The 25,674-nt window shown below is 48.4% G+C and overlaps 1 protein-coding gene and 1 pseudogene across 2 annotated transcripts; both read right to left on the minus strand.

The window, feature by feature from the left end:
• Nucleotides 1–3,454: 3,454 nt before the first annotated feature.
• Nucleotides 3,455–23,510, minus strand: F10 (coagulation factor X). 2 transcript variants are annotated; one of them, XM_045186641.3, is made up of 8 exons: nt 23,356–23,510; nt 18,372–18,532; nt 13,832–13,856; nt 12,821–12,934; nt 10,984–11,115; nt 8,634–8,884; nt 5,406–5,523; nt 3,455–4,175 (listed from the first exon to the last, which is right to left on the minus strand). In XM_045186641.3, exons 1-8 carry the CDS (start codon nt 23,423–23,425, stop codon nt 3,580–3,582), a joined length of 1,467 nt encoding a protein of 488 aa, XP_045042576.2. In that variant the 5' UTR covers nt 23,426–23,510; the 3' UTR covers nt 3,455–3,579. The 2 variants fall into 2 exon arrangements, with proteins under 2 accessions (XP_045042576.2, XP_024434701.2); XM_024578933.4 differs by having other exon boundaries at nt 3,981–4,175; nt 5,416–5,523.
• LOC112321439 (lysine--tRNA ligase pseudogene) lies at nt 15,973–17,664 on the minus strand (annotated as a pseudogene).
• Nucleotides 23,511–25,674: the final 2,164 nt, after the last annotated feature.

Raw genomic sequence — 25,674 nt, forward strand, 5'->3', positions numbered from 1 at the left:
TAGCAGCTGAGCCAGACTGTGGCCTGGAGCCTACATTTGAGGTGTGTGGGGGAGGGCGAGAAACAATGTCACGTTTCACTCTCAGGAAGAGCTGATGAGCAGGTACAGAGCGATGGGGGCGCTGTGTCAAACATGCTGGTCACAGAGGCTCCCTTTGGGAGAGAAATCTGAAGGCTGCCAGCCTTATGAGCCTTACCCGATGGGGGGTCAGGGGCTGCTGCTGCCCGGAGCACAGCAAGGAGGTCATCATGGGGAGGGCGTCCACAGGAGGGCAGCAGAGACCTGAGATCACAGAGGGAACTGGAACTTAGATGGGGTGGGCCAGGGGTCAGCAAGCTTCCCAGTAAATGGCTAGAGAGCCGACCACAGCACTGGGCCCCACCTACTTCTCCGTGAGGCCAGACCAGCCAGGCTTCCTGGAACGCTAAGTGCCACGTGGAAGAGTGGACCTGGGGGACATTTTGTAAGAGCCAATGAGTCTTTGAACCGGGAATCACACTCAGCACCATGAGGTGATTAAATACCCTGAGGGGTGAACACCGTCACACTCCACCCTCGACTAATTCCTGGTCACACACTCACCGAGTGGATCAGCACAGAGGATCCCCTGCCTCTCTGTTTCTCTCTGTATCTCTGTCTGTCTGCCTACCTTCCTCTCTCCCTGCACCCCATGTACAGGGGATTCCCTTCCGTCACAGGGCATCTGATGAGAACCTCCTGCGGTGTCCTCTCTCACTGCATCTTGTTTCCTTCAGCCAATTAATGCAGTTCCCCGGATGCTTTGGGGCTGTTGGCATTGACATTTTTGGAGCGTCTGGGCCTTTGTCAGGGAGGTTTGTCCGATTGACCCTTCACAGTTAGACTCGGGGTGCTCCCTGCATCAGGGACGTGTGACCTCCCACTGCACTGTGTCAGGAAAGGCGCACCGGGCAGCACGTCCGGTCACTTGGATAAACGTGGGCAGCAGATCTCGCCACTGTAAAGCTGCCCTGTCCTGCTTGTATTTAAAAGTCACTTCTGGGGGATGCCCTGAGACCGTAAATCTTGTTTCTCAATGGCTTTTCCACCAGGGTTTGGTGTTCCTCCATGGCTTGCCTCGGTCAGTGAGTGATTCCTGTGGTGGCCGTAGCAGGGGGAGTGCTGCTGGAATGGAAATGTAAACCCTCCAGTTCCTGTTTCGGCGGCTCCGTCCCAATGGGGTCGGAGAGCAGCCACTCCCCGGCACCCCACCATGGTCCCGTCGCTCATCTGCTGAGGCCTCAGTCTCTGCTCTGTGCCTGCAGCAGGGCCTCAGGACCAGACAGACCCCCAGTGAGCCAGCAGGCCCTGCTCCTGGAAGGCCGCCTGTGTGCTTGCGAACCTACTACCACCTCTGGTTTTATAGCAGCAGCACCAGGCCGGTCCCCATGGGGTAGCTGGCTCGCGCTCTCCTCCGCTTCCTAACTCACACTCAGCTGGGCCTCGCTGTCCCTTCAAACCTCACACCACCGTCCAGAGCGCCCTCCACGTTTCTAGGCTTGTGCTCCCAGGGTGTCCCCTTCATTATCCCACCCTCAGGAACTGAGTGTGCGTGTGTAGGGCTGCCAGTGCCCAGGAAGTGGTTTTATTGTAGTGTTGTAACCTCTCCTGTACTCTGAGAAGAAAACCATCAAACCTTTGCTTTGTCCCCCTCGTTGCCCTTGGCTTCCTACTGGTCTCTGTGCCCGTAGATGACTTCCCTGAGGAAGCTCTGGTGGCAGCAGGAAGAGAATGTCCCTCTGTACACAAGCCTTGGCCCATGTGTAGGGTTAACATGTAGCTGAGGTGGCTTCATTAGCTCCATCCTCCTGTGCAGATGGAGATCCTCAGAGATGGAGTTACGTTGTCCCAGGGCACCCAGGAATGAGCAGAGCCGGGGGCACCTCGTCTGTGAGTCCCAGGCCAGGGCCCTCCCCAAAGCATCCACCCGCATCGCTTCCCCTGATTTCTTTCAGAACCTCACAGAGTTGAGTCTGTTTCTGGATGGGGAGATAAGCAGATCCATGAAGGCAGTGGAGGCTCCTCCCACGCTTCTCTCTGTTGTGCCTCAGTTTCCCTTCCGCTCTGATACATGCATGAGCTCCATTGCCAATGATAGTGGCCAACAGTGAGAAATCAAGTAGTAACAGCAAAGGCAGGTTTTACTTGTGACTCTTCCCTGGCGTCCTCTCTGGACCCCAAACAACCTTTGACCTCCAGAGACAGAAACACAAGTCTGGGGTTTGCCTGGGGGCAGAGAGTAGTCAACTGCACAGAAAACTCTCCACCCGACAACATGATGGTCTCCTGCCACCTGAGGCCTTTTCCCTGGGAAGGGAGAAGCCGAGGTGGAGAAGAGGAGAAACGTCACCCTCAGCTTTTCCTGCTCTCCTCAGACTGTTTCTGGGAAACTGCATGCGTGTCAATATTGATTTTTCTAACTGTGCAATGTTTTATGTTTATAAAACGTTCTAACCTTGCAATAGCTCCTGTTTATAAAAGGGTAAAAAAGCTACTGACATTTTTGGGAGTTTTTGTAGTGGGACTTTGAAACTTTGCTTAGCAAAGTTGTGCAAAACGCAAACTATATACGGACATTCGGAACACACTGGTCTGGTCTGAGGTGACCTTTTCCATTTTCTAAAATGTTTGGTTTTCATGACCATTTAAGTTGAGGGCCTGGAGCCGGAGTGGACAGAGCTCGGATGGGAAAGGACTTAGCATTTAGATGTGACCCAGTCTAAGACAGGGGAGCCCTCCCAGAGCCCCCAGCAATACACACCACACATGCCAGGGTCACCTGAGGAGCCCTAGACACCGAGGGGGCCCATGCCCACTGCACAGGCTCTGATTTAAGTGCTCTGGGCTATGGCCTGGATGAAGGACTCCAGCGTCTCCCGCTGGTCTGGGGACAGTTGGTACCTAGTGGGCATGTAAACTGCTCAGGAGACTGTGCCAGGGTGGGCCGGGGGTCTCTGGGCCTTCCCTTACCAGGGAGTCTGCCTTTCACAGGAAACCCCTGGAGGACACATTTCCACACTTGTCTCTTCCTAGAAGGTGAATGACAGGCGTAAGGAAGCTATGCTGGCACATGTGGTGAACCCCACCCCCCACCCCAACCCTGGGGTGAGGCCGCCCAGTCATGATCTGGCCCTGACCCTTGCAAGCTGTGCCTTCTCTCTGTGCTCCCAGAACCTTGGCCATTTATTCTCAGGTATGCATGTGGCCGGTCAAGACAGCATTTTAGGTCAATCAGAAACAGAAAAACGTGCTATGAATGGAAATGGCTCCCTCCTGGTTTTGAGCAGAGGAGTCATCCTGGGGAGTGTAAACCCCTGTCCTCTAAAATGTGACAGTCCTGGGAGGAATCTTCTGACCTGGTGGGGGAAAGGCAGGGTCTAGTGTGCCAAACAAAAATTTCATTTCCCACTTCGAGAGAGCAAGAGCAAAATCAGGATAAGGAACCAACACAGATCTAATCACAGCAGAAAGGAAACGTACTCCAGGATTCAGCCTGATCAGAGTGGCAAGTGTTAAGACAAAACAGGACACCAGTGGCTGCCAGTGGGTCTTTGGGTGGGATCACTGTAGTACGGGGGACAATGTAGGGTCCTCCTGCTCACTGTGGGCCTTGACCTTGGCTTTCATGGACCTATTGATCCACCTGAGGAAGTTGGTAACTTTGGTGTAGATCCCAAACTTCCCTTGCTGTGCACATCCTTCTCCCCAGCTGACGATGCCGGTGACATAGTAGGTGTTCTTGAACCGGGTGACATGAGGACCCCCGCTGTCCCCCTGACAGGCGTCCTCGGGCTTCGAGTCGTAGCCAGCGCAGAACATGTTTTGGGTGATGGAGAATTTGGTGGACAGCTTGCACGTGTTCCTGTCCACGTAGGGCACCTCCAACATCTTGAGGGTGGTGGACGAGCGGCCCTTCTCGTGGGTGCGCCCGAAGCCGCTCACGATGCCCGATTTCTGTGTCATGAGGGTGGACTCGGCCCAGTCCTTTTCGGGTAGGCAAGCGGGGGCCACGTTCCTGCGGAATTCGATGGGCAGCTTCAGCTTGAGGATGGCGATGTCGCAGTCGTAGGTCTCCTTGTCAAACCTGTTGTGCTTTATGATCATCTCCACCTCGTGCACCATCTCGTTGCCGTCTTCCCTCTCCGTGTTCCGATCACCTGGGACGTGGTGAGAGCAGACGGTGTCAGCTCAGCCTGGGCCAAGCGTTCCCGTGGGGTTGCTTTCTAAAGTAGCTATTTTTTTTTTCTGATTAAAAAATGGTATATGGTCACTAGAAAATTCGGAAAACAGGAAATCATAAAGAGGGGAATAAAAATGGCCTTCAACTTCACAACCTAGGGGCAACTCTTCGAATTCGTCACATTTTTCTACATATGTTCAGTACCTCGGAGACTTTAGGTTCATTCATTGGCAGGTATATTTCCTGAGTGCATGTTGTGTGCCAGGGACACGGGCGAGCTGCAGGCCTTATGCTCTCAACCCGTGCGGGCTAGAGGGCCACCACCAGCCACAGGGGCAACCGGGCACTCGAAATGTGGCTGGTCTGAATGGAGATGCTGTGGGAGTCAAATTTCAGGCTTAGAAAGAAAAGAAACTATTCAAAATAGCTCATAAATAATTGTATAATTGATTACATATCAAAATGATAATACTTTGGATATATTGGGTGAAAGAAGATTTATTGCTAAAATTAATTTTTCACCTGTAAACTTTAGAATGTAAAATAAATGTAACTAGAAAATTAAAATTATGTATGCGGCTCACATTTTGTGGCTTACGTCTGACGGCTCTGGAGTCTGGTAGATGGGACAGATGTGACAAAATAATCCCACAGACGAAAATATGAGAGGCAGAGGGACTGCTCAGATTCTCAAAGAGGGGCTCTGAGAGCCTTCCCAGAGGAAAGGTCACGGAGAGGAGGCTCACCACCCTGGGTGCGACACCAAGTGCCTCAGGGAGGACTGTGACGGGGTGGGCGGAGCTCTGGGCTGGCTTAGGGAAGGCCACCCCGCCCCTTCCTGGACCTCCCAAGCCTCCTCATTTTCCTCCTACTCCCCACTCTTCATCTTAGTCTTCACCCTCCTCCCCCTCCTCCCTCTCCTCCCCCTCCTTCTTCTCATCTACCTCTCTGCCCTCTTCTTCCTCCCCTTTTCCTTTGCTCCCTTCTCCTCTCCCTCCTTTTCCTCCCTTCCCCTTGTTTCCCTCCTCCCCCTCATCCTACTTCTGCCCCTCCTCTTCCTCCTCGGTGAAACATCTCCCAGCCCCCAGCCTGGGTTCCAGTAATTTTATCTGATGTTTCCAACAAATCTGATCAGTTCTAATGGTCTCTGAAAGTATGAAGTGACAGTGGGCCCTGCAGGGCAGCTGAGGGTGTTGGCGCCACTTACCTACCCTCACCTTGAAACTCTTGGCTTGGAGGAGGCAGTGAGCAGCCGTGAGGACGTAGAACTTATTCAGGATGGTGCCACCGCAAAAGCCCACGTTCTCCTCATTGATGAGCAGAGCCTGCGAAGAGAATGCCAGAGCCAAACAGGTTGAGTGTGACTTTCTGGAAAGAGGAATTTGGAACCTTTAATTCACGCCTTCCTCTCCATCGTACCCGCCTGGATTAGGGCATCCTCCTCCCCAGCTGGTGTGCCTACTGGAGCCTCCCCTGTTGCTGCTCCCCTCTCTGCTGCCCCTTCCCACGAGAGGTCTGTGGGGCCTTCAGACTGGAATGCAAGGCTCACACCAGCGCACCCACCGTGCCCACCGGACCACTCGGGCCATGGCCCAGCCTGGTCAGTCCTGCAGACCTTCTGCCCTCGCATCCCCACGCCTGTCCCACTGGCCGTTCAGTCCAGCACCCTGGCACATCCTCCAAGAGGAGGCTCACAGTGGGCCCCATGGCACCTTCCCAGCTCCTCCAACCCTCTTCCTGATTCCACAGCACAGGTGTGGGCCGCACCTCACGCCTTCTGGTCTTTGGATTGATTTAATCATTCACTCCACCCGCATTTGTTGGGGCCCTACTAAATGGCAAGTGCTAGCCACTGAGTAGGGTTCTGTCACGATTTACCCACCTCCTTTTCCACCTGCACTATAAACCCACTCTGACAAAGATTAGTCTTCTACTTCTTCTGGATCTGTCATAGCATTCTCTGAAGAGTTACACACAGAAAAACAATTTTCACTGTGGTAAAAATCCTTCTTGTCTACGTGGCTATGAATTATATACCCTCGACCAGTCCGTGGAGAAAATGCTTGCCTACAGTGGTGTGACTTCTGGGCTCCAGACAGTTCCACTGTCTGAGCCACTCTCCCACAGCCCGTGGAACGCTGTCATCAAGGTCAATTTCCAGGGAAGTCTATATGGCCACTTCCAGAGGGGATTTTCACCCTCACTGGGATTTGGGAGTGAGGAGTATTCCACTGGGAATGAACATTGATGAAGCAAGGGAAAGGCACTACAGACAGACAATTCTCTTATTTTTCCCCCCCAAAGAACCGGCCTTGCAAATCCAGAGACGGAGCATTTTGTTAGTTATTTAGTTTGTTTCCTTTCTCTTGGGAATTCCGCGTCCTCTAAGCAACAGTAATTGGCTGGGGATATGTGTAGGTTAATGAAACAATTAACGTCAAGTTCTAAAAGAATTCTTGAAGATGTTCCTGACTAGCATGTGGTAGAGATGCTCCTTGTCTTACAACGGGGTCACATCCCAATAAACCCATTGTGCGTTGAAAATACCGTAAGTTGAAAATGCATTTAATACACCTATCATACTAAATAACATAGCTTAACCCAGCCTACCTTCAATGTGCTCAGAACAGCCCTGGCTGGTGTGGTTCAGTGGGTTGAATTCGGCCTGGGAACCGAAAGGTCTCGGGTTCGAATCCCAGTGAGGGCACATGCCTGAGTTGTGGGCCAGGTCCCCAGTCAGGGGCATGGGAGAGGCAGCCAATTGATGTATCTCTTGCACATCAATGCATCTCTCCCTCTCTTTCTCTCTCCCTTCTCCTCTCTCTCAAAATAAATAAAATTTAAACACATTGCCCAGAACGTAATAGCCAAAAACACTGGCAACACAGTTCACTCGAAGGTTTCAGTTGTTTACCCTCCTGATCTTGTGGCTGCCTGGGAGCTTTGGCTCATGGCCCAGCACCAGGAGAGAACATCGTGCTGCCCGTCCAGGCCTGGAAAGATCCGCATGTAGCACTTCCACAGCATCGTAAAGTTGAAAAACTGTAAGTCGAGCCTCCTTAACAGGGACCCACTATAATGTTTATCTGCCTTTTTTTTTGCATAATTTACCAACTCACAATGCAACCTGAGTAATGAGTGAGGGAGAGTCAGTCTTTCTAAGATTTGGACACTGCCTGCTGTTCTTGAAGATGGAGACGAGGCAACTTGCTTAGACTGGAGCCAAGAGAGCAAGAATCACGAATGCCCACAGCCTCACGGAGTGGCCCTCTGGGGAGGATCCTCCTGCCTGAGTGCCCTTCCCTGTCCTCTCTGCCTGTGGAGTCTCGTCTAAAGCCTCTCTCAGAGCTCCGAGTGGGACACCTCCACCCTGTGGGGAGCTTGTCCTATTCTTCCCAGTGGAACTTCATTCTACACCCACTGGTACCGCTTTTGTGGCCTTCATCTCACACCAACTTGAACTGTGGTCACCTCACCTCCCAGATCGAGGTGGCCACAGGTCAGAAAATTCGCTCTGATGATTCGTAGCCTACATCACAACCCCTGGTTCTGAGCCCGACATACGAGTTCTCTGTAAATATGCATTGGACGAATGATGACTAGATGTTGAAACGTCCTCCCTTGGGTTCTTCACAGTTCAGACAAATGCACACCTGTCGTGGACCTTGGAGGTCAGGGTGAGCTGAGTTCATGTATAAAGGAAGGTTGTTGGTGGCTCTTGGATTTTTGCTTGTAGGAGAAGCCATTTTGGCTTTTGGCACTAAAAACGTAAGGTCCAAGTTAGGATTGCCAGATCAACTAGAGGACATCTAGTTAAATTTGAATAAAATAAATAGCAAATAATTTTTGGTATACTAAATGTGTCCCATGTAATACCTGTCATATGCTTAGATTAGAAATGATTCATTGTTTATGTGAAATTCAAATTTAAGTAGAAGTCCTGTTTTTATTTGCTGAATCTGGAGACCTTTGTCCAAATGAACACCTAAATTAGAATTTAGGTGTTTGAATAAAAAAAAAAAAAAACTTTACCAAACTAGAAATGAAACAAGGAGAGTAAATCTTTCTGCCTCCAGTCAAAGAGAACAGCAAGCAGAGGCCCCACCCACCGTGGGAAGCCGCCCTCTTCCTGCTCACCAAACCTGCAGCCTCAGCTGGTGCCCCATCTCCCCTTCTACTGTAAGTAGAGATTTTCGGTCTCAAATCCTGAGCCCACAGATGGGAATGGGCAGCAGGGGTGGGAGGGCGTTGGCAAGGGCCCAGCTTCTTCTCCTCTCAGGCTCCTTGAGCCTCTCAGCAGCGGAGCCCAAAGCCTGCTGAGGGTCCACACACGTGCCTGGGCAGCACGAGCCCTGGCCTTAATGGCTGTACCTGCAGTGCCCAGCCAGGCTGGGTTCCCCCATCCAGTCAACTCGCTGGCACACTCAGCAGTTACCTGCCAGGGACACTCGCCGTCTTTGCATTCCCTCCCTCCCACTATCCGGGTGAGGCCCCTGTCCTCGTCCACAGAGCTGGGCTCCGTGTCGTTGAAGTCCAGCAGATGGAAAGGGTTCACGGTGGGATCCAGGTCTCCAGGGTCCTGCAGGTCCCGCGTGATAGTCTCCAAGGGATCCTCGCTGTCATCGGAGGTCTGGGCCACCGATCTTTTCCTATTTGTCTTAGTGAGTTTCCCACAGGGAAAAGGATCTTTAAAAAGAAAAAAAAAAGGCCTGGGGCTTCAGCAAAAAGAACACCTCCCTAACCTCACACATAGGTCACTATGCAGCGGGAGGGGTCTGGGGGGGGGGCGGCAGAAGAGTGAAGAGTGTGCTGGGGACCTGGGAAGGGGTGTGAGGAACTCCTGGGGTGTGGTGTGCTCTGCCTCTTGGTAGGGTTGGGTCACAAGGTGGATGCAATTGTCACAGTGCAGGGAACGTGCACTTCACATCAGTGTACCCACTGTGTGTCAATTTTACCGAAATGACAGTGCTGTGGACACTGACCTTTGGGGTTGACCAGTATGCTGGAGCATTGAAGGGGATGTCTGTAATCTTCTTGGCAATGTGTCAAAATACTAAAGCGGCTTGTGATGGACAGAGGACAAACTGGGGGGCAGACAGGTGATGAAGCAAGTAGCGTGAGGTGTTAATGGTAGAACCCAGGTAGGTGCCAATGGGTGTTCACTGTCAAATCCTGTCAGCCCTGCTGCGTGTTGGAAACATGGTAATGAACTGTTTAGTTCACGGGCCAGTGCTCAATCTCCTGAGCCACACCAGCCAGGGCTGAAATGCTTTTTTTTTTTTAAAGTGTCCTGGGGAAAAGGGACAACATGCGCAAACAATCTGAAGCATAAAAAGGAGCACAATACCATGGCTTTGTATGATAATGTCTAAAAATTATAGTTATCCTTAAAGGCACCACGCACAAGGGAGATGCCAGTAAATATGAGAAAACTTCCTTTCTGTGTTGCCACCAACTAGGGAACTGAGGCAGAGGGAGGGACCAGAGCAGGACAGAGAAAGGGAGAGGTGTGGAGGGCCAATCTGGAGATGGACAGCTGCCCACCTCTGCTGCCTCGTGTTTGTCTAAGATCGGAGAAGCGAAACTTAGTCCTTTTTAGTGTTTGCGGGACCTGGAGGAGCCCTCCCCACCCACCCCCAGCAGATTCTGCCGAATGTGTTAGCTGGAGATAAAGAATTCTTCACCCTATGGTTTGCTAGTTCTTGTTAATTCTTGCGATCACTGCTCTTTGAAATTCTAAATTAAGAAGTAGTTTACTTGATTTTATTTTCAAACATCAAACTTTATTAAATTAACTTGTAATTATTCCTGGAATCCAAACAAAATTTGTAGGCATGTCTACCCTCCATTTTTGAACCAGCTTAAGTTTAAAATTTCATTACCAAGAGACAGTAAATGACATTGTCTTTTACTTGTTGAGAGAGCTGAGGTGACACAGTCACAGTCATCCCGGACTGTCCCTGCCTTCTGGTGGGGCTGAGCTTGGACTCTGTACTTCCAACCTTTCCCCCTCTACTCCCCCCACACCACCCTCACTGTTGATGCTGAAGCTATTGGTCAGTCAGGGAACCACACTTTGAGGAGCAAGTTGGGGTTGCTGTGAGATTAAGCTAAGAGAAAAGGGTGGCCTCTCAGAGTCTCTGGCCTGAGGCTGGCCCTGAGGCAGAGGAGGAGCTTCTTATAGTGTGTGAGGCCTGGATTCTCTTGCCCCAGGGACCTGGGACATCACTCAGCCCCTTAATAGGTCATGCCCTCTGTAAGTTTCTAGGTCAGACTCATGGTATTCGGCTTTCATCAAGAAAAAGAAATAAATAAATTTGATGGACATTGGGGCCCACATAACCTAAATTAGTTCTTGAGGGTCCTTGGCTGCCCTTCAGGCCCCTGCACCCTCTGCCCAAGTCCATAGATCCCACAGTCAGGCCTGCAGTGCCCCTTGCCAGCCTGCGCTCTCACCTTGGTCCACTGTAACGCCCAGCCTCCTGAGCCTCTCGCCCTACCCGGGGCTAGGAAACATGCCTTCCTCATACCCATGACATAGTTAAGGTTTGCAATGAGCCAGGCACTGTGCGAAGTGCCCTCCAGGAATTACTCCCTTACTTTTCACACTCACTAAGCAGTTGGGTAATATCACTGGTCGCATTATTCAAATGCTCACAGAAACAGTGGGTTTATTTCCAAACCTTTCGGCCCACCCAGGATGCTCCAGCTCTCCTGCTCCCCAGCACTGGCCTTTGCCTCTCTGACTCAAGGAGCTGTGGTGGATTGGCCCCAAGCTCTCCTACCTGTGGAAATGCAGGACTTGCCGTTGTCACCCAGGATGTAGCCCCTGGCACAGGAACACACCACGGAGTTCTGCTGTTCGTTGCAGAACTGGTCGCAGTCCCCGTTATCCAGGCTGCAGAACTTTCGAGTGGCTGTAGGAGAGGCATGTTGGCTCTCAGGACAGGCTGGGGAAACCGAAGCTGCAGCTGGCGGGAGGAAGGACAGCAACCCCAGGGGGACACCCACCCACCTGTGAGCCCTACAGCGGGCTACCCGGTGAGAACAAAGGGCCGGAGCCACATGGCCGACGCACATGAGATGGCTCAAACAGGACAGGCTGCCCAGAGCAGGCTGGAGGGGTGAGGGGCCCATGCCTCTGCGTGAGCTCTTCTCACTGCCCCTCTGCCTCTCCAGACCATCTGGGGAATCCATGAGTGTCTGCTGGGCCTGGCACACCAACTTCTAGAAGGTTCTTAAGTAATCTGATCATGCCCAGTGAGGGCCCTGGAGGCTGGGAGGGTCTTAATTAAGTTCAGACCTAAAAAGGCACAAGGGTCCTGACCAGCATGGATGTACCAACAGCAGGAGGGTGGGTTCCAGCGCCAGGCGCTCAGGAGGAGCTGGTCAGAGTGGCCAGAGGCCCATCCACTCTGAGGCTAGACCCACAAGGGCCTTGGAGCTTGGGGTCTGGGCTCCACTAGGACGGAGAAATAGGGAGTGCACGCCCTGGAGTCGGGCCAACCAGAGTTCTAGACTGGCCCTTCCATCACTTGTTGTATGAATTGGGCAAGTTATTTAAACACATGGCCCTCAGTTTCCTCATTGGAAAAGTGGTAGAGGTCACACCACCGTACAGGATGACCCTCACAGGTCATGTGAATCTCTTGGCACAGTGCCCACGTGGAGCCATCTGGACTTCAAAACAGGGCGGAGGGCAGCACCCGCTGGTCAGAAGCTCAGGCTAAGCTGGAGTCACCCGCCTGCTTCCACACTGCGATGCCACCCTGGTAACTTATACTCCGCATTCGGGTTTTGATGAAAAAATAATTTTTCATCAAATTATTTTTTATGTATCTAGCAAAGATCAACATTGATGAAACATTGGAAAACATTCACAATGACCCCGGGGTCAGCCAGAAGTTGTGCGGAAGCGGCAGCGGCAGCTCTGGACTTGGGATGGAACGATGTATAACATATTCCCGTCGGGGAAAATTCCAAAGTAATGCAATCCGAGCACACTCTCAAGATTATAAATTAAGTAATGTGAAAGAAATGCAAATTTTTCTCTTTAGGGAAAACTTACGTAATACTAACCGAATTTTTGTTTTATTTTTATTTAATTTATTTTCCATATTAGGAAAATTCTTAGTGACTCTTCTGTGTAGAATTAATTAAATGTTTTGAATTTTTATAGTTGGACAATCTCGAACACGTAGTATTGACATTTGCACTAACAAATATAAGTGAAGGTGGTGAGTTCGAATCATTGTCCAAGACCACGAGGAACGTAAGTCACAGTGGTTAGGGAGACATTCTACTCCAAGGAGAAGAAAGTCGGTCCTCGTTTCTGTGTTAATGGGCCACACACTTCATGACTGTTCAGAGAAGTGACTATGTGATGTGTCTTATGAATGAACTCCAAAACCGAGTGGATTGGAGACTATCTTGGGGGTTTTTACTGTATTTTCTTCTTCTTTTTTCCTCTTACTGCAGTGGCCCATCATAACGGAGCACAGGCTCTAAATCAGAAGTGACATGAAATTGTTTCCTTGCATGTTTTAGCTGCTTTCCCCTCGTTCCCAGCTTTGATTCTTCAGGTAACTCTGGCATGAAAGCATACCGAGAAGAGAAACTCACGTAATTCACAGTTTTTGCCTTCATAGCCTTCCAAACAGGTGCACGTGTATTCCCCAAGGCCGTCTTTACAGTTGCCCTGATGCAGGCAAGGGCTGCTTTCACACTGGTCACCATCTGCAAAGAAAGAGTTTGGAAACCAAAGCTTGTGGGCACAATGCTGTGTTGATCTTGGCACACATTTTTCAGATAAACATGAGTGAACTTGAAATTCTTCCTTGTTTCCCTGTAAACAATTTCCCCTATCTGCACTTCATTTCATCCCCGCCTTTTACGGCTAGGTGTACGTGACACCCTCTTCTAAGTGGATCGTTGACTGAGGTTTCCAGTTTTTGCTGAAACGTTTCACAGTATTTTTACCTCACAGTGAGGAGCTTTGGGCTGGTGACCACGTGGGGCCAGCTGGAAGGATGGAGGGTATGTGAGCGCCTGCCCTGTGGCCTGAGCATTTTAACAAGAGGGATGTTCAGGTTCCTCTTTCCAAACACCGCAGGGATGAAAAGAGAATGCAGAGGCAGCTGCACAGCACTGACCTGGGACCTCACATTTCGTGGTGCATTTGTATAATCTAATTTAGAAGTAAGTCCAATAGTCATTTTGAGACATTTGAATGCTCTTACCAGAATAAAAACACTAGTCATGATTAATACCATTTCAGGGGCTGTAAACATTAAATCAAGGTGGTTATCTTATCAGAGGACCCAACCATCAGTCTCTAACTAATATAGCTGGATTTAAAAAATTATCACCAAATTTGGTATTCTTCAGTGAGAAGAAACTGATTTGAATCTATAAGTAACAAAACTAGAATTAGCATAAAGTTACTATTAGAAAACTATTTCATGATAACTGTTACAAAAATACTCATAGGGGAAAAGTGTTAAATAAGTAAGATCTAAACAGGAGCCAAAAGGCAATTCAGGAAGCATTTTCAAAAATTCAAATACAATTTCTCCCAATTTAAATATCCCAATGAACCCCTGTCACTTAAGATTAAAAGAGAAAACATCTCACCTTTGTATTTATTCCAGAATTCACTCTAAAAGGAAAAAGGATTATAAAGCACATTAGAGAAGACACAGGCATTTCACACCAGTAACAACCACAACCTAGTAACACAACCTGAATAGGGTACTTTCCCAGACAGAAGTAATTTTCTGGGACAAATTACTCTAGAAAGTTTCAGTCTGAAAGGGAAAGGTTTTCACATCTTCTGCCTGTATAAAAGTGTGGCTTCCTTTACCATCTCTACTGAATATTGAAAATTTATTTTCAAATTAATTACCAAGAAATGGATTGTACGAAAATGCTTTGCTCTGTTTGCTGCTCCAGTGGGTTTTTAGTTGAAGTACTAAGGTCAAAGATTCAACAAAGGAATGAATTATTGGTGAATAATTGTGGTAATTTAAAATATGATAACTAGTAATAACTTAAAACAGAGTATCAAGAGCCTATATTACACTAAAAATATTCATGGTCTTAACCTTTTTTTTTTTTTGCTGTCTGTAGCATCTCCCCAACCCCCAAATTTAGGTGTGACCTCACATATGATCTTAATTGGAAATAAGGTCTTTGCAGATGTAATTAATCCATTGAGATGAGATCGTATTGGATTAAGGTGGACCCTAAATCAATGAGAGCGTCCTTGGACACACAGAGGCACTCAGAGAGGGGGCCACGTGAAGATGGAAGCAGAGGTTGGAGATGCATCCCCAAGCCAAGGGGTGGGAAGGATGGCTGGCAGCCACCGGAAGTGAGGAGAGGGGCCTGGAAAAGACTCTCCCCCAGATCTTCCAGAAGAAACAAACCCGAGTGACACCTTCACGTCAAACTTGTAGTCAGTCTCCAGAAAGGAGAAAACATATTTTTTAAAGCACCCAATTTGTGGTTTTATTTTGCTTTTTTTTTTTAGTGTCTTAAGGTAGAAGTTTCAGGTATCAATTTGAGACCTTTCTTCTTTTCCAATAAAAACATTTAAAACTACAAATTCCCCTATAAGCTATGTTAGCTGAGTCCCACAGATTTTATATGTTGTGTATTCACTTTTGTTCAGCTGAAAATATTTTCTAATTTCCTTTGAGACTTTCTCTTTGACCCACATATTATTTATAAGTGTGTTGTTTAGTTTCCACATACTTGCAATTTTTCTTGTTATTGATTTTTGGTTAATTTCATTATGGTCAGATAACATATTTTACATGATTTCAATCTTTTAAATGTGTTAAGATGTGTTTTATGACACAGGATGTGGTCGATCTTGCAGAAAGTTCCATGGGTGCTTGGCAAGAAACTGCATTGTACTGTTGTTGGGAATCCTATAAATGCCAATTAAACAGATTCAAGTCAAGTGATGTCTGGACACCTGGAGCAGAAAAAATGGCAAACTCACAGTCCTCTGATACTCTGAAACCCAGTCTTCCTCAATGCACTGCTGCTATTTACTTTTTCAGAGTCCCCAAATAGCTGCTCCATGCAGCCGTCCAGGTTTTGTAGCTGTAGTCACTGGGAGACAGGGCAGAGTGTGCTTTCCTTGTATTGCTTGGAACCAGAACTTGTTGACAAACTTTGGTCCAGTAATTCTTCTCTGGAGCAGCTGTTCTTAGAAGATAATCCGGAAGAAATATGTGTGTGTGTGTGTGTGTGTGTTTTCACAATAGCAAAATAAAAATAACTTACATGGCCAAAACATGAGAAAAGTATGTTGATACAACAAAATATAATTTAGTTCTTTAAAATTATGAGTACGGTAGCTACATAGAAGTGAGGAAAAGTGTTTGGGAAATGATGCTGAGAACTTGGATTGGCATTACAATTACTTTTATTATTTTAAAAAACTGTATATGTGTATGTGAATTAAAGGAACATTTAAAAATGAAAATAGTTCTTGGAATTGCGAGTAAGTTTTTTTAAGAGACAAATCGTTTATCTGGTAATGAGTAAAAATGAATTCTCAATTCCTCCTCTCTCTTATGGCGGCTGGAATGAACACTCGCGGTCACCTGGAGAGAAACACACAAGGATCCCTCACAGACCTTGATCTTCTGCAGAAATACGAAGATGTCTGAGTCACACTACTTAACAATGACTGTTTTCTGGATAGGAGTGCCAACTGTGTTTTCCGATATATTAGTGGTTGTGACATTGTCCTTCTACCTTCAGGCTTTGTGGTAGTAAACAAGCACTTCTTCAGTGCTACTGGAGTCTGTGAGAAACATGGTGATGCTGTTAACGCTTGTGCCACAGCCAGCTGTGCGTTTTCCACGGTGATATAGAGGTTTTCATCTGCAAACACAGCCTCCTCAGCAGTGGCTTTGGCCTGTTCTCCCCTCCTTCCACCCCACCTCCCTTCCTTCGAGTTCTTATGAGTTTATTTAAGCCAAAACCAAGGATACTTGCCAGGAAGCGAGAGCTCGAATGCTTTGGTCTTGTTCTTTAAAAAGCTGCTTGCTGCTGCATCGAACTATTTAACTCATTGCCGGCACTGCATACTTCCTTCTTCACGGCAAACAGCTCAGAGTGCTTGCTGAGCCCCGGAGTGGTCCATGTGGCCATGGATCTCAGTATCTGTGGGTGATCACAGGTGAGTGTGGGATTGCTGCAACTGGCTTTCAGCAACTCTCATACGAAATTATCAAAGAGTCTGGCTGTGGTCTGAGGTGGAGGAGGACATTCAATAGCTTTTGCCACACAGGTATTATCAAGAATTTTTAAAATTTCTTCAGCTCTGAAGAGGCTAGTTTCTGGCAGCCTCTGGCAGGTTAGTTTCTCCCAGGGCTTTCTCAAGTTCTTCCACCATGCTGACTCTTTGGAAGGATGGGGTGAAGTCTACCTCGTGGGTTTGTCCTTCTGGGCCATTGGAATGGTGTGTGATCTTGTTTGCAATATGCTTCACCATCCCTGATCTAATCCCCATGGTTTCATGAGAACATAATAATCTGTAGAGGCCATGTAAAACTCACAGGTGGCGAATCAAAGTCAAATCATCTGGATGTGGCAGCTAATTTCACAAGCCTGGTCAATACCACTGACCACTGGCACTTTATGGTAGAGTTCTGGAGCAATTCTTATATGTAAGTTCATGTCCAGCTTATTGTGCTAGGTGATGAAAAGCTTGACCACAGCTCCCCTTGGAATAACATTCGTCCTAGGAATTTCAGGGTCTAGGAATCCCAACTTACCCCCGAACAACTTATATATGTGATGCTCTTAGTGTGAATGATATATTTCTTCTTCATTCAGGTTCAAGCCCCAGTATCTCCAATGACATTGTGTTTCCTTGTCTTTGAAGCCACAGTGAGAATGAGGTAACACGTGTGAGCAAGGAGGCACTAGTGTGATTTTGTGGAGAATGACCCTCAGCAAACCCTTTTGTTGTTTCCAGGATTGTCCTGAACTGCAATTATGTCTCCCCAAGGCAGTTGATTATCGATATGAATAACTTCTTCTGATTTAAAATCCTTGAATTGACCAAGATGTGCAATTTGACCTGATCTCTAAGGGCACAGAAGATGAACTTCCCCTAGAAGCTCTTTTGGCGTGGGTCCTATGTGCCTCCTTTCAGGCGATGTTTATCAGGCGGCCTCCAGGTGCAGCAAGTGAGCTGGTCTACATGGAGTCTGTGTGATGGCAGATCTCCCCAGTGCCCAGCATCTGGTGAATCAGTCCTGCAGTGTGGATGGGGGTCCGCTGTCAGTGGTGTGGCGGTGACAGCAGAAGCCTGATCTAGCTGTCTCTCGTGGAGCTCCTGCTTGGTCTCCTTTGTGACTTTCTTCTCAGCTTTCAGGCATCTTCAGTTCATTCTTGCCCAGTTTCACTTGCTGCCATCCACTGTCACCTCACCTCTGCATGGTGGCTATCTTTCCCCAGGGCCCTACCCAAGGTGGGTGAGGCTCATCAGCGATTTCCAAGAAAGGGACAAGGCCCTGCCTATTCTAGGGGTGAGGGAGAGGGTGCTTTGGAGCTGCCACCTTTTCTGCTATGTGGGCACGGTGTTGGGTCTCACGGCTCACCATCTGTCGTGCGCCTGTGTGCCCGTCACTCTAAAGGATGCAACTCAGGTGCCCAACATCAAATATAGCTGCGGCCATGGATTTGGGCAAAAACACAATGGGTTCCATGTCTCTCTCTATCTCCCTCTCCCTCTCTCACACACTCTCTCTCTCATCTTTGTGTGTGTGTGTGACCTGTTATGTTTTAGAATTGATTTAACAATACCTTCAGAAGTTCTCCTAACTCACTGTGACTGATTTTGGGCTATCCCTTCCTCTCAGTTTCCCACCCACACAACACGTTGATGTGCCTCACCTGGTGGGTGAAGAAACAGGAACCAATGGCACTGTGAGCAACAGAAGGAGACAATCTCCCCACTCCCCACACCAGAAAGTCTCTCCTGAGCTGTTCTCTCCTGGCTGAGGCCACAGCACATAAGGACATGTGGTGGGTGCTCAGCATAGGCTACAATGACAGCCTCCAATAGAGGGGTAACCAGACCAGAAAGCATCCTCATCTGGGCCCAGCATAGTTCACAACTGATCTCTGTCTCACCAACCCTTACCGTCTTCTCCACGTCCTCAAAGATTTCTCGGGCCTCTTCATAGGAGCAAGTCTCTTCTAAACACTCTCTTTCAAGGTTTCCTTTCTTCAACTCTTCAAAAATTGTATTCGCCCTCCGGACCCTTTCCAAGAAAGTGCTGGCACGTTCCCGCTTAATGAACACTGGAAGACATGGAAGGACACAAGGCACCTTATCAGATGACCAGCTCTGCCCTCTGCCTATAGTATCATGTCATCTCTGTGCTGCAAAAGGTGGAAAACACCTTCTGCATGCACTAAGGCAGTTGGGGAGGAAATGCCCATCTTCCTCATGATTCCTCCTTAAGTTATAGAATAAGACACCTGTTCTAGGCCTCACACGCCCTTCTCTGGAGAAGTAAACACATCCCACGCAGTCAACTTAACATTCTCCCTGTACTTTCACACCCAACTTTAAGGTGGTCAACCCAAACCCTTTTTCTTGAACTCTCCCTTCTCAGAGTGGTTCCAGTTCACTGTCATCCCCACACCTCCCACCCCAGTCTACTCCACTCTGTGCTTTGGTTCAGGCTGTGCTCCTCCACCCTGTTCCCTACCCTGAATCTCACCCACCCTTCAAGGTCTCAGCTCTGAATTAAGTGGGGAGCTGTGAAATTGTTTTGATTGCAATCTACAATTAAAGGTATGATTTATTTCAAGTCCCAGGACTGACGTACACACAATTAAAACAGAAGTTTCAAGAAGTACTACTTACTACTATTTTCTACAAAATAGTACTTATTACCGAATTTTCTACTTGATGCTATTCTGTTTCATTAAAAAAATAAAACCCCAAGACTTCCAATCAAGATGGTGGCATAAGTAAATACAGCTCGCCACCTCACACAACCACATCAAAAATACAACTGTGGAACAACCAGCATTCAGAACCATTAGAAATCAAGCTGAATGGAAGTCCTACAACTATGGAATTAAAAAAAAAAACAACACATCAAGACTGGTAGGTAGGGTGGAGAATGCAGAATGGGCTAATCCCATAACCACATGGGGCAGATAAAAATTGAGAGGGATAGCTCAGGGGTAAGGGGTCCCAGCCCCCATACCAGGTCCCCCAGCCCAGGGTTCCAGTGCCAGGATTATAAATCTCCATAACTTCCAACTGTATAAATCAGTGGAGATTGAGATTGCGGAAGACAGACTCCTGAAATCCCAGGCAGTTCCTCTAAAAGGGCCTGTGCACAGATCTACCTAGACTCACTCCCTCTGAGCTCCAGTGCTGGGGCAGCAGGTTGAAAGACATCAGAGACATGCGGGGAGGAACTGAATTGTCCCACTTCAGGGTGAGAGCTGGGGGGCAGCTTTCTCCCAGACATAAGTGCTGGCAGAGACCATTTGTTGTTCTCTGAGCCTTCCCCCACACTAAGCCACAGAGCCTGCAGGGGGGCACCATATCTGATATTCCACCAACCTGGCTCACACTGTTTGCCCCACCCTGGTAATTCCCTGCTGCCCTACCCCACTCAACTTCTGGGGCCACCCAAACTGTTTTCAGTGGCTTTTCCATATGAATGGCTTATCTTGGCCCATGCTTCATGTTTTCCTAAATTGTCTCAAGCCAGCAGCATCTGGCTTCAGTGAGCTCCATACCTCCCGCCAAGTTGCCCCAGGCCCTGCACTAGCGGCAGCCAGTCTTGGTTCACAGCTTTCTTCTCCTGAGCACCTCCAAGCCCAGCACAAGGAGCAGCCATCTACAGACCACTTTGTAGCTAATGGTGTGTGACCCTGGACAGAACACAGGCAGTGGCTGACCTTGGATGTGCCAATAGCTATCAAGGCTCAACTACAAGATGAGGGTGTACACAACCCATATAGCAGGTGCACCTTGAGTACCCAGCTTGGGTAATAGGGGAGATTGTGTTGCTGGACACTTTATGACACCTACTACATTAAAGCCACTCTACCAGGCCTGGGAGACATAGTAGCTCTACCTACTGTATTTTTCCATATATAATAGGCATGTTTTTGACCAAATTTTTGAGAGAAAAATAAGGGTGTGCATTATACATGGGTATAATGACTACATACCACGGACATAAAAACGGGTATAATAATCCCGTGTATAATTCACATGAAAACATGGATGCCCATTATACATGGCAAAATATGGTAATTAGAAACACAGGGAGGTTGTCAAACTGAGAAGACAAAGAAACATGGCCCAATTGAAAGAACAGAACAAAACTCCAGAAAAGGAGCTAAACAAAATAGAGAAAAGCAATCTATCAGATGCAGAGTTAAAAACACTGGTTATAAGGATGCTCAAGGAACTTCATGAGGAGGACCTCAATAGCACAAGAAAGATCTGGTCAGAAATGAAGGATATATTAATTGGAATAAAGAACAATCTATAGGGAATTAATAGTAGAGTGGATGAAGCTGAGAATCAAATCAGCAACATGGAGCATAAGGAAATAAAAAACAACCAATCAGAACAGCAAGAAGAAAAAAGAATAAAAAAAAGATGATAGCTTAAGGAGCTTCTGGGACAACTTCACGAGGTCCAACATTAATATCATAGGGGTGCCAGAAGGAGAAGAGAAAGAGCAAGAAATTAGAAACCTATTTGAAAAAATAATGAAAGAAAAGTTTCCTAACTTGGTGAAGGAAATAGACATGTAAGTACAGGAAGTACAGAGAGTCCAAACAAGATGGACCCCAAAACGCCAACACCAAGACACATCATAATTAAAATGCCTAATGTTGAATACAAACAGAGAATCTTGAAGACAGCATGAGAAAAGCAGTTAGTTACCTTCAAGGGATCCCCCATCAGACCATCAGTTGATTCTCAAAAGCAAGTTTGCAGGCTAGGAGGGATTGGCAAGAAATATTCAGTGATGAAAAGTAAGGACCTAGAAGCAAGATTACTCTACCCAGCAAAGTTATCATTTTGAATCGAAGAACAGATTAAGAGTTTCCCAGACAAGAAAAAGCTGAAGGAGTTCATCACCACCAAGCCAGTACTGTATGTAATGTTAAAGGGTCTTCTTTAAGTAGAAGAAGAATATCACAAATATGAACAATAAAATGGCAATAAATACATATCTATCAATAACTGAATCTAAAAAGCAAAATAAACAAACAAGCAGAACAGAAACGGAATCATAGATACAGAGAATGTTTTGGTGGTTGCCAGGTGAAAGAGGGGGTGGGGGTATGGGTGAAAAAGGTGAAGGGATTAAGAAATACAAATTGGTAGTTACAGACTAGTCATGGGGATGTAAAGTACAGCATAGAGAACAGAGAACAGACTAGCCAAAGAACCTATATGCAGGACCCAGGAGCAGGGGCAATGGGTGGGGATTGCCTGAGGGAGTGGGGGAGGGCTGGGTGGAGGGAGACAAAAGGGGGGAAATTGGGACAACTGTAATAGCATAAATAACAAAATATAATTTAAAAAACCCACTCAATTGATTTTGTGACTCACAAAAGAGTCATGACCTGCCAAGTAAAATGTCTTGGGTGAGCGAATCTCTGGCCCCTCGCCATGGTATCTTCTACAGCTGTATTTTCCCCCCTCTCTGCCCGAGTCTTGTCTCTCACTCACCCACTCCTTTTCTTCTTTTCATTCTGGTACAGGAGGACTTCAGATTCTTCTCTTTGCCCTCTGCACTCTGCTCTCTACCTTTTTTCCACTGAAGAACTTAGTCTCATGTAATAAAAACTCTCCAAGTTGGTATTTCCAGTCCCAACTTTCATCCTAGATCTATGTTTTCAACTCTCATCATGATGGATGTCTCTCCTCAACTCAGAACTCCAAATTCCCCATGTCCAAAACTAAAAAAAAACCACCCCAAAACAAACACCCCCCCCCAAACAAAACAGTACTGCAGAATCAAGAAGGCTTGAGTTTCAAATACATCTTGGTCATTTACTACTTAATTTTGGCAAATGGGAATTACAATACATACTTATGCCTTAGAGATGTTTTAAAGACTATACAACTCCTAGTGTTCAGTTTGGTACACATTAGGTGCTCAGTAAAGGTTATCTTCATTCCTACCTCAAATTACTTTCCTTTCCAAATTCCTCATTTCTTCTAGTGATATCAATATCACCCAACAACATCAGGTTCAGACTTGGTATTTGTGTGCCCCTTCCCCACTGCTCTGAATATCTGCTACAACACCAAGTGCTTGCCTTAAAATAAAACCCACACATCAATTTCTCCTCTCCATCATTCCCCTACATGGGTGTCTTCCCTGTTCTGTTTTTCTCTTTAATTTTTCACTGCTTTCTCAACTCCCACACCTGGGTCTGCTCCTGTCTTGCACTTGACCCAGAATGCAGACAAATCCCGGGGGTCATACCACCTTTGCTCTTTCTCTTTGTTCTGCTTCTCTCCTAGCTGAGCCTTTTCTCTTTGGACAGACCCCGGGATCCTGGAAGGTCCAGAGTCCCCCATCTGTCCAACCTCATGTTGGGCAGTCCCCTCCCCTGGTTGAGCCAGCCTGAGGGCGGGGACACCAGCTTTTCCCTCATTGTCTTCCCTGCCGTGGGAACTGCTCTCTGCCTGTGACCCCTTGTCTTCTTCTCTTCCAGCTCACTTTGGCAGAGAAAGAGGACTTTTCCCTGTCTCTGCCTGCCATTTCTCTGTTCTCTCATTCTTTTCCTCTATCTCCCTCCCTCTCTGTCCTCTCTCTCTGTCTTTGTCTGATTCTGTCTTCCTGTCTGCCTCTGTCTCTCTGTCTCTCTCCCTCTTTCTCTGTCCATCTGTTTCTATCTGCCTTTATGACCTCTGACCCACGGGCTGACTTTCCAACCACAGGGAGGTACACCTGGCCCTAAGCTACCTTGGCTGAGACCACCAAGCCCAGCTGCCCCATGTCAGCCTATCCGGCACCCACTATCCACACTGTGGAGGTTCAAGAGCATCATCCCAATTCCCCACCTCTCTCCTCTTCCCTGAGGCCACCTCTTCAGTCTGCAGGTTGAGGGGTGCTTACCACTTCCCCCTGGCAACAGGAGGCTGGCCAGTGAGGCACTGAGCAGGACGAGGCACAGCGGGCTGGCCATGGTGTGGCCTAGGACAGCGTCTCTGTCCCCACTGTGACAGGCCTCCAGGGCAAGGTTCACCCACCCTGGCTCAGAGGGTGGAAGATTGTCCTTCTGCTTATCACGGCCTTCTGATTGGAGCCTGGGCCAGTGGGGGTGAGGGACAGGGGCAGGCAACTATGCTGGGGGCATTGTCACCTGGCCTGTGCGGCCTTGGGGAGGTCCCATTGGAACCTCATTGGTAGAGGTATCCAGTGGGGCCCACTTTGGGATAGGAACTTTTTGTTCTAAGAAAATAAAAATGTGATTTTATGGTTCTCAGATGTTTATGTGTGGCTCTCATTTCATCCTTACAATCATGATAAAAGCTAAGTATCACTTCATCTTTTCTCTGGAAGAGAAAATTGGGGCGTAGAGAGAGGTGAAGCGTCTGTGGTGCATGTGGGATTTGAACACAGGACTTTCCACTTCAGGGTCCTGCTTTTTCCTCCCTCTGATCTAGTTCTTCTGCTCACAAGCCTCTCTCTGCAGGTGGTATAGGGTGGGGACCTGGTGCCTGTGCATCATTGGCATGTAAGGCTTATACCTCCATCCCCCAAATTCAAGGGCTCTGGGAGGCAGACCTTGTCATGACCCTTCCATGCCACACAACATCTCATGCCCAGGCCCCTACACATACTTCTGGGAGGGTACCCCTGCCTGGTGTGCCTGGAAGAGACTGCTCTGCTGGAGCCCCGAGTGGCCTGTTGACCACAGGACAAGTTGGTTCAAGGTCAAGAGGGGCTGTGCCAGCAGGAGATACTCAGCACACCTTTCAGCCCCACAGCTAAGCCATGGAGGCACATGGCTTCCTCGACAACAACTTTGCCTCACACACTCTACTGGGGGCCAGGGGTGGAGGGAGGGAGAGTGAGCCCAGAGTCAGAGGCGGCACAGCGTGGTGCATTTCTCATGGATGTGCCTCTCAGTACAGGTCATCTGGAAGAGCACTTGGAAGCTGGCATGGTGGACCTGGTCTGAGGACCAGGACTGGAGGCAGCCTCATCGTCTAGCCCCTCCCCAAGCTCCCACTCTTCACTCCCCTCACGCAGGGTCAGGAGATATGACGGCATGGTCTCCAAGGAATATGGGAGTCTTGTTTCTTGGCTCTCATCCTGGGGAGATCCCCAAACTCAGGGTTGTGTCTGTTTGCAAGAGATGACAGGTGTCAGGGAAGGGCAAATCACCTCAGGCCAGTGAAAGCAGCCTGCCACCTTGTCAGCCAGGCTAGAGAAGGAGATGCATGTGCTACGTGCACACCAAGTAGTAGTTTTCACTCACAGAGCAGCAACCTCCCGGGCATCAAGAGTAGGGACACCGCCTGAGCGCCATGGCTGACCAGGGTCTTTGCAGCCAGACTCCAGGCTCCGGAGGAAAAGGCCTGGGAAGTGGCCAGCAAGGTGAGTGCTGCACCGAGAGAGACAGAAACAGAGGCAGAAAAAGACTGCGCTCTATTCCAGTGTCCACTGCTCACAACACTTCTGCACTTGGTGATCGATTAACCAAAGCCCATGGTCACTTGGATATCAATCTCATCATCTGGCTTGTTTATTGCTCTGTGTCCAGCATCTAGAGGGCTGTCTGGCACACAGTAGGTGCTTAATAAACACCAAGAGATGGAGTGAGTCAGTTCATTCTGGAAACTTGCCTGCTCTGTGTGCTGAGGCCAGGCCAGTCGTTTGTGGGGTTGTCATTGTGACATGAAGAGCCTGGTCCTCAGGGACAACCTGTAAGTGGTGCCTTGGGCCTGTCTCACCTGGTCAATTTGTGCTGTGATGTTCCTTCTGGACAAATTCAGCCTGTGTGGGGAGGACGGATGCTGTGTGACCCTCCCTGTCCCCAGCACCTGGTTGGGAGTGGGGAATGAACCTAATCGCCCCTCACCGAAAGATGGAGCTGACCCCCACGGTCAGCACATCTGTATGCCAAACGTTAGCTTTCGGGGGCTGTCCCGGTGCTGTGGGGCACCCGTGCAGAGAACAGCTCTGTGAGACAGAGGCCTTGCCACCCACTGATGGCTGGGGAAACTGAGGCAGAGCCAGTGACCCACCAGGACCATGTTTAACCCCACATGGACCTGGGGGCTCCTGGCCTGGCCACTTCAACCCCATCCCCACCCTTTTCTTTCCAGGAACAAGGTTCAGATAGCTTTCATTTCCAGGAAGAAACTAGAGCCTTGCTGGGCTTAGGGCCTCTGGAGAGCTCCTGCATTTTGGTGGCAGAATTTCCAG

Source organism: Desmodus rotundus, chromosome 13 (genome assembly GCF_022682495.2).
Source record: "Desmodus rotundus isolate HL8 chromosome 13, HLdesRot8A.1, whole genome shotgun sequence".
Classification (NCBI taxonomy): domain Eukaryota; kingdom Metazoa; phylum Chordata; class Mammalia; order Chiroptera; family Phyllostomidae; genus Desmodus; species Desmodus rotundus.

Bases quoted from the DNA above. Each gene is read 5' to 3' on its own strand.
- F10 (XM_045186641.3), bottom strand. From the start codon at position 23,425: ATGGCCAGCCCGCTGTGCCTCGTCCTGCTCAGTGCCTCACTGGCCAGC. The intron at 18,533-23,355 runs GTAAGCACCCCT...CATGTCTTCCAG, and splicing joins CCTGTTGCCAGGGGGAAGTG to TGTTCATTAAGCGGGAACGT. The intron at 11,116-12,820 runs GTGAGTTTCTCT...CCTCTCCTACAG, and splicing joins AGGCAAAAACTGTGAATTAC to CCACTCGAAAGTTCTGCAGC.